The sequence below is a fragment of the Astatotilapia calliptera genome, chromosome 12, assembly GCF_964374335.1.
Source record: "Astatotilapia calliptera chromosome 12, fAstCal68.1, whole genome shotgun sequence".
In the NCBI taxonomy this organism is placed as follows: domain Eukaryota; kingdom Metazoa; phylum Chordata; class Actinopteri; order Cichliformes; family Cichlidae; genus Astatotilapia; species Astatotilapia calliptera.
This window is the reverse complement of record NC_137433.1, coordinates 3,208,896-3,222,174: the sequence shown is the minus strand read 5'-3', so window position 1 is coordinate 3,222,174 and position 13,279 is coordinate 3,208,896. Positions and strand designations below refer to the sequence as shown.

Here is a 13,279-nt window from a genome sequence, read left to right as displayed (position 1 = left end):
ACAAGTTGAATCTGGTAGTTGGGGTTGTTAGCTAAGATACCGTCATTAAGAAGCGGCACAACTAATGTGTCTATGCGAGCTAATTTGCGATGTGCAGCGCTGGCCCGGCCATTTATTTTTTAATGCACCTTCTCAGATTAACTCACTGCGTGTCGTGCGCAGGGCTGGACTGGGACAGAACATCGGCCTAGAGACCGGCCCACCAGGTATTACAGCCATAAAGCCTTTGAATGAAAACAGACGCTGTGGTGACAGTGATGTACAGTCTTGTTGGTATATGTATGATTTCTATACATTTTACATCAGATACAATATCCAGCTGGATAAATATATTTCTCCTGCTTGTTATTTATTCCTGTTGTCTCTATTTATATTTTATTCTGGCACAGTTAGCATGACGCACAATGGCAATAGAGGGCTTTATTATAATCTTAAAAAAACTCAGACAAGATAGGAAATAGAAACTAAGGTACTTGGAAACAAACAGAAGACGTGGAAGACAATAAATATAGAGGAGGGTGACTAAGAGAAGTTGAGACAGTTGGGAACGCAGCAGGGACAAATCAAGAGAAACAAGGAGGAAACTGGATTAGCTTAGAAGACCATACTGATTATTAGCAACTATGAAAAGTTTCTGTTCCATCTCAAATGTATTAGGCCTGTCTGGAATGTCAAAATAGCATAAAACACACTAATCCTCAGAAACGAAGTTAAAATCTTTCAAAATGATATCTACAATATAAATGTGTAGGGTACATTATCTGGGACAGAATCATGTTTGTGTGTTTGGAAGAACAAAACTGAACAGTAGGAACAAAACGAAGAAAACAGAATTTTACCGCTAAATAATCCTAATCCGAACCCACAGAACAGCATGTGACTCCAGCACATGTGTACTCATGAAACATCGAGGTTTATTTAGAGTGGATCATTTCTGAACAAATACTACAAAACTCACATGACCCTGACTTACCCTCAAGATAAACAGAAAATAGAGCCTCAGATGGAAGGATGTCTCACAGAGCGTGCTGCATAAATGTGACGGCTTGGCAGCCTGCCATCCAGTGGTGCTCTACAGTGGTTTATATTGGCTGGAATCTCAGACTGGAAGCTACAGGTGTTGCCCAGCCTTGCAGCAGGCTGTGACTTTCAGCATGGCCTTGACAGAGGAACAGGAACTGTGTCGGAAATAAACAGGGGCCTCGGGGAGTATGGAAGTTGGCTCAGGTTGCCACTCTTGTCCATAGCAAAAAAACGAAACGTGCTCCCACCGCTACCATGCACTCTAAAGAAGGATGTACTGAAGTGGGATAATGAGGAATGACATTGTATGTCTCCATATAAATTATTACTATTATTCTTGCTGTGCTGAAAAAGAACGTGTGGAACCAGGAGAGTGTCACAGCAACATCTTTTATGGAGCTAAAGTCAACCTTTCCACAAAGCCTTCTGATCAGACCGAGAGGTCACAGTCGAGGAAGCACTGTGACGTCAAACACTGATTTATAGGATATCCTTCTAAAATTGCTACTACAGTGTTTCCAGTAGTACTGCGACTGCTGATCCTTTTGATAATAAGGCAACTTTATGTATTACAAGGAACCTAAAGAACTAGTAGTGCTGGTCTAGTTTTCTAATATAGCAGGTAAAACAAATGTCGAGCACATCAACGATTTTCTAAGTAAATATATTTCTAAAGGTGCTATTGACATGACATTTTCGCCAGATGCCAGTAACGACAAATCTAATCGACACATGCAAAGAAATCAAACCATAAATTTAAAAAAACAACGCTATCTTCTTCTTGTGTTTCCTTTTTATTATTTATTGGGAGTTGGCAAACAGAGAAATGGTGCATTACCACCAACAACTGGTGTGGACTGAAATACAAAAAAATATCCTCCCAAACAAATGAATCTGTCCTAAAAAACAAAATATGGCTGGATAACTTTCACTTTTCGAGTTCTTGTGAAATAAATCAACCAAGTCCAGTCTCACTTTCATATCTCTGAGCTTTTGAATCAGCGATTCATTTTCAGCATCATATTTCTGACAATGCACTAAAACATTTTCTATGGTTTCATCTTCTCTATTGCAGCCAGATTTTCATATATTTTCATGTTTTTTTTCCTGTTAAAAATAACATGTCTGTCTCCTCTCTCCTGTTCCTTTCTGCGCTTCTCATTTCTCCTGTTTTGCTTTGGATTTTGTAAAACCATCGCCCTTTCCTCTCTTCCTCCTGTTGCTTTTGCCACCTTTCTTCAATTGTCTGCCGTATTCTACTCTACTGTAAACTGATAATCCATCACTGAGCCTTTTCCTTGCTTTGAAACTATCCCGCTGTGGTTGGCTGTGTTAGTAGATGCATCTATATAGATTTTGACATGACCGTAATACTGATCAATATATGCCTGCACTGTCTGTGAGTTTGGAATTAAACTTTTTGTCCAATAGTGTTGAATCTACTATAGCATCAGGGGACAGTGGTGTAGTAGATTTACCACCACATATCCATGGTGGTATTATTTGGCTAATGCTGATCTTGTCCAGATTACATTCAGCCGCTTTCCGATTGACTGTCCACCCACTCTTCATTTCTCTTTTCTCTTTTTCCCAGCAGGGTTGGAAAATAGTTCTTGTTGGATGATCTTGACCATGTCTTTGTAGACTTGCACAGTAGTTCAGTGTTAGCTGCTCTCCTCTGATTTCTAGGGGCATTTCTCCCATTTCTACCTGTACTGCTGCTGTTGGGGTTGTTTTAAATGCACCTGTGCAGAGTCTTAGCACCTGATACTGGATACTATCGAACTTATGAAGACTTGCTCTGGCAGCAGAATTATAAACAATACTGATCTAATTTACCCAATATATATGGCTTTCAAAGATTTCCTATCAGCTCCCCAGTCAATTCCCACTGAGCACCTCATTATATTTAACACTTTCTAGCTTTTGTCTATTATTTTTTAAATATGGACAGTCCATGTCACCCTTTCATCAAACACAACCCCAGAAACGTAAATTGTTTTATCCTTTCCAACTCTTGTTTATATCATTTGACCTTGATTTCATCCCCACTTCTAAAACATCATTTTAGTCTAATGAACTGAGAATTTAAACCTCGTAGCATAAATGTAAACATTTGTACGACGAACAGTGGTCGTACACCTTAATGTTATTCATCTTCCTACCACAAAAACACTTAATCCATTAGAACATTTGATCATTTATACCATCCATCCATCTTCTTCCGCTTATCCGGGGCCAGGACACAGGAGCAGCAGCCTAATTAGAGAAGCCTAGACCTCCCTCTCCCCTGTGTCCGCCCCGGGGCCTCCTCCCGGTAGGAGATGCCCAGAACATATCACCCAGGAGGCATCCTTGTCAGATGTCCAAACCTTCCTGTGGAGGAGCAGCGGCTCTACTCTGAACTCCTCCCGGATGGCCGAACTTCTCACCCTATTTTTAAGGGAGAGGCCATCCTTCAGAGGAAGCTCATTTGTATTCGCTTGTATCTGCGATCTCGTTCTTTTGGTCACTACCCACAGAACATGACTATAAGTGAGGGCAGGGACGTAGATCAATCGGTAAAGCTTTGCTTTTACACTCAGCTGATCCAAAACCCCATTTCTGCGTTCTATTCTCCGAGGACTCTATACTGAACTACTTGTTTCATAAATATAACACACCCTCCCCTGTACCCTCCCTTCTATCTCTCCACACACTCTCATACTCTTTATAAACTCTTTAATAACAAAATCCAAACTTGGTCGAAGTCAGGCTTCCTGAATACAGATAATATCCAGTTTCTTTCTAAGATCCTTAATGAAACCTCTCTTACCCATTCACTGTATAAAACTCAGACTGTCTTCTCTCCTGGTCCTCCTGACGTCTCATCTCCCCCCAGTCTCTTATGAACATGCTCCCAGGACATTAAAATAAATTAAAATAAATAAATTAAAATCCTTTATGCCAAAAATGTCTCTGCCCCTTTCACAATTATTTTAATCTTCTCTGTTTTGTGTTTTGCTTGGTCTGTACGGTTTATTGCACACGCAATGAACAAAATCATCTTCTCCACTCTGATTGCTGGATGGGTTTCTTCAGTCTGTTGTTGGTCTGCTGTTGAAAATTGCTGAAACTCTCCCTTCCCTTCTTTTGCACTTTCCCCTTGCACACTGCAGCGACGTGCCCTCTGGCATTTATAAGACCTGAGAGGCAGAGGTATATGTGGCCTTACTGGAAAACTCATACATCCGATCTTAACTCTACCTGGAAGAACCAGTTATTGGAATTCCAACATTACAGACACATCAACTCTTTCCTGATTGACTGTTCTCGCCAGTCTTTTAATCCTGCTGATTGCACTGTAAGATATACTTCCTCTACTGGAATACTTGTGATTACTCCCACTTAAAACTCCCCCAATATTTTCCTCTCTCACACACTTTTGCAGGTACTTTCAGTATTTAACACTTTATTTGTCTGCTCTTCTGTTTTAACGGCTATCAACAGACTTCCATCTCTGAGTACTTTAGTGTTACATCTTCAAACTTCTTTTTCAGCTCTCTTGACTAAATTATCAGGCCTAACTGCACCCCTTCATCGTCAGTATTATTTTAAAGTCTTCTCTGATAATCATTTTTTTATTACGTTATCTGAACTATTCCCCTCTAAACTTCTTTTGCTGCTCTAAGTTCCTAACATACTTCTATCCTCTCTTCTCCCTCTCCCCGATCCACTGTATATATAAAATTGAATTGAACTGAATGCCAACCTTCAAAGTCTGTGATCCAAATCCATATTCCACAGCCAAAACCGAACAATCCACTCAAAAAGTCTCCCGATTATCCTCTTACCATGACACCAGCTGAAAGATACCATTAATTAGAAAGCAATCCTGCTACTTAGTGCAAATCAATATCATTCAGTCCCAACTGATGCCCTGTAAAAAGCTTTCCCTGAAGAACTGAAGCTGTTATAGCTGCAAAGGGTGGGCTGATATATTAAACCCTATGTGTTAAGAATGTGATGTCACTTAGGTTCATATGGATGAGAAAGCAGATGAGAAAGTACTTTTGGCAGTATAGTGTATCGCTATATAAAAGTAAAAACATGAATTCATTATCCTTTATAGATGTGAGCTTGTTGTTTCAAGTTCCCGTTCACAGAAAAAGAAAATCAGACACAGAAATTGTCGTTATCCAGCCTTGAGGCTTCTCAGCTGAGGAAACAACAGGAAACAAACTGAAACAAACTCCATTCCAAATGGCACATCAGACCTTTTAGACTTTGGATAGATGGAAAAGAAATTAAATGGTAATATGGCCTCTATACTTTTCAACTTTTTATTGCATTGTCATTAAGTCAAGTCTAAGTTTAAATACTGAGTTTGAAAAAACAAACAAACAAACAAACAAACAAACAACCATGCATATTGCACACATATGATTAGACAGTGCTAAAGGAATTGTTGCATTGCATTAGGTAAATGTTTTCCACAGAGAACTCAGCAGTTTCAACCAGAAATGCAGGAGTAGTACCATGGATCACAGAGGAAGTATATGTGTGTGCACTATTCCTCAGGTCAACAGTAAAGCTGACCTGAACATTTGAACAAGTCAAGTGGCTTTTACTGTCATTTCAACCATGTACAGTACAGAGTGAAACGAGACCCTGGTGCTACATATGGCCGCTGCGTGCTGCTCCGTGAATTACTAAGAGGCTTTAACTCTTCAAAGGTTACACCCACAATAAAAATAAATCATGGCTTAGATTTTGAGCAGTATGTTACGAAAAACATAACAAAATAGACACAAACAACAAAAAAACTTCACTATTACAATTTGGCAAACATTCTTCACATTGCTCCTCTGACTCCCATTGGTTACAAACATTTGCATCATCCCATAAACTATAGCAGTTTTTTTTATTACGATTATTTATAATGGCATTTAAAAATAATGGACAGATACTAAAACAACTTAAAGAAGCAACTCATTGCTTGTCTCTGTCTGAAAGTGTTGAGGCTGATGGATTTGAATAGTGAGTGTTCACTGCCCTCTAGTGGATACAATGAGAAAGTGTGTTGCCCCACCAAAACAACTTGGACAGAGTTTTGGGAGTTTGGGAGTTTGGGACTGTCACCAGGGCGGTCTAACCTGTTCAGTGCTGGTATCACAGCACAGGGATGGTGTATGTCTGAAAGCAGCTTTAGATTAAATGTAATAATCTAAATTCAGAAAAGCAAAAAAGGAACCAGCTGGTATCATTATCAGTGACTACACTCAACCATCTGTGAAACTGGTTCAGTGTAGCATATTAAATATGTATTATATTGGCATATTATTGTAAAAAACAACCAAACAAAGCTTTAAATGTAAATCTGAAAAATAAACTGATTCCATTATTTCTCCAAGCTCACCTCCAAGTTCAGAACATTATAGGACACGATCCTCTACTGGAACTCAGCTGGAAGTACACTCATGAATGAAAATCTCTGACCTACTGAGACTGCTCTGCTGAAGTGCTGCTGATCACCGACAAATAAAACAGGGTGGGTAGCGTGTACTAATTATCTACCATACACTTCCTTTCATCACTGTATGCAAGTATGCTTAACTGGCTCACTTTAACTATTGAACCATGCCATACTATGTTCCAAAAGTAAACAAACAACAGGATGAGAGAGATTTTGGTCCTTAGTGACATGATATCATCATGCAGTTGCTGTCTGACAGGCAGCGTTATCTTGCTGGAAGCAGCCATAGGATGGCACACTGTGGTCATAAAGGATTGATCAGATATTTGTATTAACAAGCCTTTGAACTGGTGAACCCAATAAACTGACACATAATAAAGTCTGGCTTGTAAAATATAGTCAATCAAATACTTCAGTGTATTATTACTTAAGTAGTATGGTACTCTTAAATCATAACAATACACAGTATATAGATAATTATATAGATATGGATTCAGAGGTGCAAACGCATTTACACGATCGTCTAGATATGAAGTTTTAACTAACTTTTCATAATTTCTTGTGTAGAATCTGCAGTTTAAACGACAGTTTTCTGTGACGTAGGAGATATATATCTAAACTCAGCTATTCACTGCCTTTAAAGAAATGCCCACACAATGTTGAATATTCCAAAGCACTGTAAAATATCCTTCCATAATTATAGAGTTTACACTCTCAGTGAAGCTCTGTAAGGAGCTCAAGGAATGAAAATATGCATATTAATAAGGCCCCATAAACTCATAAATCATTTTGACTGTGGACACGCCTCCTGCTCTTCTACTGGCTGCTACGTGCCTCTCGTCGGCTGCGTCCCCTCTTGGTAATTTAAATAGCCCCCTTACGGAATTTGATGAATAGGGTCGCTGTCAAAAGCGTCAGACGGAGGGGAGAGCTGACAGACAGACAGCTGTGACGGAGAGCGGAGGAGCACGAGCTGCGTCATGTGTCGTCCTCACGCGTACGTCTAGTTATTTATCCGCGGAGTTGGACGTCGGGGAGAGTTTGCTCAACTATTACCGTCCCGGGCTTAATGTTCCGTGGCTAATCCTGTTTTGCTCTTTTCTGGAGCGATATGGATCCTGGAGCATGTCGAGCTTAAGTGTGGGGCCACAGCTTTGAGCGTGCGCAGGCTGAATATTTCTCCAGGTTCAAAAAGTTCTCTCGTCAGGAGGAAAAGCTTCGTCTCCGCAAGGTAACGCGTCTTTTTCTCCTGTTGTTTTACGTCCGCGCGCGCATTTCTGAGCACAGCTCCGCTTTCAAAGCTAGCAGCTCGTGTCATTAAGTAGCATCTAGGCTACGATATAATAATATAAACCTAAAGGACGCGAACAGAAATAGTTTTTGATGTTTCCAGTTACCGGAACTCTACCAAAAGTAACATTTGGTGACTTTCCCCACCCCTCCAGCGCGCGCGCGCACACACACCTTTGATCTACCGGTAACGCGAGTAAATCCTTTCCCGGTATTTTTGTCATAAAAAGCTTTCTTTTGAAACTACACAGCTCTCGAATGCAAATCTACACTGTATATTTGACCTTTTCTGCTTTACTCGCTGTGCACAAAGAATTCTGGGTAAAAAACATCACAGTAATTCTCTCATGTTGCGTATGTTCTGTTGAGGTCAGCCTGTTAGAGCATGTTGCAGTCATGCTGAAGCCTTGTAAACGTTTAGCATGTGTAACCATAAATGTGAAAAAGTGCTTCAGATTGGAACCAACTCCGTTCTCTTAAGATCTATTCCAGATATTTAATAGCATTAATGTTGTTTTTGAAATCTTTAAAGGGTGAGTGAACCTTGATTGTTACACCCGTCTCACCCATCCTGTGTATTCAGGAGCCTCAGAGGGCCACAGCATCATGGTGAACAGCCAAGTGCCAGGTGTACCGTCAGACCCCAGGTCTTGTGCAGGATGTGGGGGGAAGATTGCCGACCGCTTTCTGCTCTTCTCCATGGAGCGCTACTGGCATACGCGCTGCCTCAAGTGCTCTTGTTGCCAAGCCCAGCTGGGGGACATCGGTACCACCTGCTACAGCAAAGGGGGCATGATTCTTTGTCGGAGCGACTACATCAGGTGAGAGCCAGAGGAAGGAGGGAAAGGAAGCTGCTGATTTTTAGATTTCCGAGGCCATGCAGATCTTACCAAAACCAAATCTTTGTTTTTGTGTTTGCAGACTGTTTGGGCACAGCGGGGCGTGCAGTGCCTGCAGCCAGTCAATTCCAGCCAACGAAATGGTGATGAGGGCACAGGGAAATGTTTACCACCTCAAGGTAAATCCCCAGCTCTCACGTTACTGTGCTTCATCTCCCGCAGCTTGTTCGACAGAAGCATCTAGGATTTGAAGTGGAGATGTGTCAGGAGAAAAGGGAATTATACCCACATATAATCACGCTTTGAGACTTCTTTTAAGATGTTTTAGGTGCTTTTACAACAGAATTTCAGCATTGTAGAGTTTTATTTTTAATATCTTCCATCCAGCATCAACTGAAAATCGTTCAATTTTGACATGAGATTTTTTTTCTTCCCCGATCCTCTGCAGTGTTTCAGCTGTGCCACTTGCAGGAACAGACTAATGCCTGGCGATCGCTTCCATTACATCAACGGTACAATTTTCTGTGAGCACGACAGACCGGGCGCTGCCTTGCTCAACAGCCACCTGCCAGCACTCCAGAGCAGCTCTGTGCTGACAAACCAGAAGGTGAATAAGACGGAGTGTAAATTCACTGTCAGCTAACGTCACTGTGCTGGAATGAAACTTCTGTTAACTCCCTCTTTGACAGGGTAATAGCAGGCCGATGGTATTATTAAAGTGAAGAAAAATATGTGGTAACCTGACTACAACGTAAATGCAGAAAGTCTTACATTCATACAGTACAGCCAATAAAGTTAATAGCTGTAATGCAGTCAGATCGAACCACCAAACTTCAAATTGGTAGATGAACTGCTCCTGAACTACAGCCACTGTGTTATGAAGAAAAACTTTCATTTTTCAAATAACTGAACAAAAATGTTTCACAAGTCAGAAATCACATATTTGATATGTATTATTTGGGTTACTTGGACATCGTCACTAGTCTGCAAAGAACATTAGAAACCCTTGTTCAGTCAAATATGACTGAATTGTTACTTGTAATGACATTTTTCCTTAATGTAGTGCGGTATCGCTACATTACATTAAAAATGTGCACTGATTTTTGTAAAGAACTGAAATGCAACATGTAAACAGTCCTATAATCTCCTTGCTTTTCAAAGCTGCTGCTGTCACACTGCTGTTTAGAACTGTAATAATAACAGGTATTGTGCATTGTTATGCATTAATTTGAAGATGAAGAGAGCACTTGATAAGTGATGCAGGACTCTGTGGTCACTGCTTTTGTTTGTTCATTTGCAGGTATGCTGAGTGGCAAACGTGCCCTGCGCTGCCCTTGCCTTCCTCTCCAAAGCTTCACTCCTTTCTTCTCTTGTGCTACTGTTGCCGTTGTTGTGGATTCCCATCACCACCCACCTGCTTCTCATCCCCTCCCAGAGTGGACACAGTTTCTCAGTTTCTCACTCAAGATATCCCACAACTCGTCATATCAGAGAGACCCTCTGTACTACATGCAAAGTCCCGTCTATGTTGTGGTCAATGTTAAAGTGGTCTGTGCATCATGCAAAGACTCAGGAGTTGCACTAGCAAAAGGCTCTTAAAGGACAAAAGGCTGGATGCCAAGTGGAGGAGAGCAAAAGCTGCTTGAGTGAACATTTGATGGACTGCTGTAAAATGACTGAACTTTTGCTTGATGCCTTGTGGCATTTTTTTCCCCTGAGCATCACTGTTTTTATTTTTTTAATTGTATTTTTTTTATTACTAAACTCCTGATCTCGCTCTTACGTACATGTTCACCTGGAGATCTGACACTGAGGAGATAAAATTGATGGATGACAAAAATGTGAAAATATTCAGTCATTGGAAATCCTTTAACCCGCAGCAGAAAGCTTTTAAAGCCTGTCGCTGCTTTGTCACGTGTTGATTTCTCTTGTGCCCTGCACATCGACAAAGTAAAACAATCCCGTGCAACTTTATTTTTCTGCTGTATAGTTTTGTTTCTTTACCAGATGCGTGTTTGGTGTTTGTGTTGGGATGGTGGTGGTATGTGGCATTGAAAGAAAAATTCAATTAAAACGATTCTTGTAACATGTCACAAAGTGATCTGAGGTTAAGCCCGTTAGTGGCATTACAGTGGCAACATGTGGCATGGTACCTAGCGTGGTGGATGTTACTGGCTCTCTCACTCTCTTTCGCCCTGTATGGTGAAAACATGCCTGATTACCCTGAGGAATGGAATTGGGGGGCTTGAGCTCTGACCATTTACAGAAGCAATTAAACATGATCCCTGTATCTGTGCTGCTGGAGCTCCTGGGAGGCTGAACTCGGGGCATATCCCAAGGTTGACTGACTCGGTGGCTGCTTGCTTCTTATAAAGCTTAATCTGAAAGCAGGCTAATTAAAGGGGCTGTAGCTCCCTCTACATCCAGGGCGTTTGAAAAAATCTTATGTATTTACTGTTTACCATGTTCCAATTAAAGCTCCCACACAGCCTGGTTTGTTTCCTGTTGCTGTTCTTTGTTCTCTGCCACTTTGCAATGCTTCTGAAATGCATTTCCTTGAGCTGCATCTAACTCGCTATGCCTTTTTAATGCTATATAAAAAGGTTTCAAGTCTTAGCGCATTGTCGGTAGTTTGGAGCTAATCTTGGTGTGATAGTGGCAACAGAGTGCGCCGTGTGCAGGAAGCACAAGATAGCATCTGCTCTACTTTCACACCTTGCCTGGGAGCATGGCAGCCATCAAACTCGCACCTTAATGCGCTTAGTTATTTCAAAGCGTCCCACTTGTCATGCTAGGTGCTGATACCGCATCAATTATTTATTCCACGTCTGATCAAGAAGCGTCACGCAAATTCATTAACGTATGCAAATGATCACAATTACAATTATCTTTGTATCGTGATGGTGAAGAAATAAAACCTTGGCACATTCCCGAGTCCCACCACACCACAAGTTACACTTTGCATTCAAACTAATCAAGCCTCATCTGCCTTTTCCTAATTAGCCGGAACGTTTTCAGATGCCAATTAGCGGGTCTCATGAAAAGGCACTTTGCCATGAGGCGTTGTCTTTTATCAGAGCTTCTGCAGGTGTGTGGCTCACCGTGTAGCTTGTGTCATAGGAAAGTGTTTATTCCTGCTAATTAATCATATTAACACATGCAGATGAGTGTAATTGCCTGAGCTCCTCCACCTCACACTGTGTGAAGACACAAGAAGATGCCAAGATATTTTTACATGCTTATGATGAGAAGGACAGGAGATGCCTCCTCCTTGCCCAGATACTCCTGTGACAAATCAAAAATGGCCACCCCCCTTGATGCTGATTTGTCAGTCTGTCAGCCAGAAGCACTTTCTCACGAGTGTGCCTGTGTATGTGAAGTATTTGGAACCAGACAATATGCTGGAGTTGTTTTTCAACTCTGTAATGTGTCACCAGATGTGACCTAGAGTGTGAGCACCAGAGCCAACCCCCAAACAAGCAACCAAAAAAAGCTTTGAGTATACATTTCAATAATAAATCTAAGTGCTCGTTACTTTTGTGCTTTTAAGTTGAGTATCCCCGGTTACATTTGCAGTGTCAACTATCACCCCAAACTACAGAACTGGCAGCAATGCATTCCTGCAAGTGTCAATGCTGCTAATTCTTTTCCAGAGTCTATCATGTACAGGTGATGCATTATAAACTGGAATCTGTGACATTTCAGTTTAAAGACAAATAAATGCTTTGGTAACATGACACAATTTCATTATTCTCCAGCCACTCCTAGCAACGTTGCTTCGAACCTGCAGTATCCCTTAACCTAAGACTAAAACTAAGAACACCAACTGCATCTTCCTTGTTAGATTTTACTCGAGTAGGTCAGAAAATATTTTCAGCCTGGTTCTAATCGAGATTTCTTCCTGTTAAAAGGGAGTTTTTCTTCCCACTGTTGCCAAGTACTTGCTCATTCAGGCGACTGTTGTTGTGAATTGATGTATGAAAAATAAAAAACTGATTTAAATCAAATTAAAGTGAAATTTTTACATTTTAAACTGGTACTATAAGTGACAGTGCTGCTTTTCTTATCACAGTGCAGTATCAGCAGTTTGTGTCATTTTGTGACTAACCTTTTTCATATTTTACTTGTATGAAAATGTGATTTTTCTGTGTATTAAGTGGTATTATACCGCTCTAACATAAGATTATGGATGCACAGCGAATGCCTCTGCATTACCGTAAAAATATGAGAGGCTACAGCAGCACCCCGTAGGGTTAACAGTTATCACAAGGTGCTTCATAGTGAAAGGTAAATCCTTAGAAATATTAGCAAGACAACTCTCCAGCAATCACCTATGAACAAACACTAGAAAAAAAGCCTGGTTCACTTCCTGTTAACAGGAAATATTTCATTTGTTCTGAAATATTTACTATTTATTTTGATTCAATTTTATTTATATTGTAAAAACAAGTGAAGAAGCGCTCAGTGCATCATGGGAAATTCCCCAGCAAGCCCCCGTCTACAGCAGCATAACTAAGGAATAGTTCAAGGTTAGCCCATCCCAAAGGAACATTTTAATGTTTATCTGAAAAGCAAGTGTCTGTCACACCTTAAAGGCCGGTCCATGAAAATGCAAACTGTGAGCTGGTCGTGCAGAACAGGAGCCTGATAGGTTAACAAACAGCAACGCAGT

General features: G+C 40.8%; 1 protein-coding gene across 2 annotated transcripts; it reads left to right on the top strand.

The window, feature by feature from the left end:
* The first annotated feature begins 7,281 nt into the window (after positions 1-7,281).
* Positions 7,282-11,100, top strand: lmo4lb (LIM domain only 4-like b). Of its 2 annotated transcripts, none has more exons than XM_026188411.2 (5): positions 7,282-7,709; positions 8,301-8,589; positions 8,690-8,786; positions 9,056-9,214; positions 9,908-11,100. In XM_026188411.2, exons 2-5 carry the CDS (start codon positions 8,375-8,377, stop codon positions 9,914-9,916), a joined length of 480 nt encoding a protein of 159 aa, XP_026044196.1. In that variant the 5' UTR covers positions 7,282-7,709; positions 8,301-8,374; the 3' UTR covers positions 9,917-11,100. The 2 variants fall into 2 exon arrangements, with proteins under 2 accessions (XP_026044196.1, XP_080164892.1); XM_080308766.1 differs by having other exon boundaries at positions 7,362-7,709; positions 8,352-8,589.
* Positions 11,101-13,279: the final 2,179 nt, after the last annotated feature.

Excerpts from the sequence above, each read along its gene's own strand:
- lmo4lb (XM_026188411.2), top strand. The coding sequence starts at position 8,375 with ATGGTGAACAGCCAAGTGCCAGGTGTACCGTCAGACCCCAGGTCTTGT. Across the intron at positions 8,590-8,689 it reads TGTCGGAGCGACTACATCAG|ACTGTTTGGGCACAGCGGGG; the intron begins GTGAGAGCCAGA and ends TTGTGTTTGCAG. Across the intron at positions 8,787-9,055 it reads GAAATGTTTACCACCTCAAG|TGTTTCAGCTGTGCCACTTG; the intron begins GTAAATCCCCAG and ends GATCCTCTGCAG.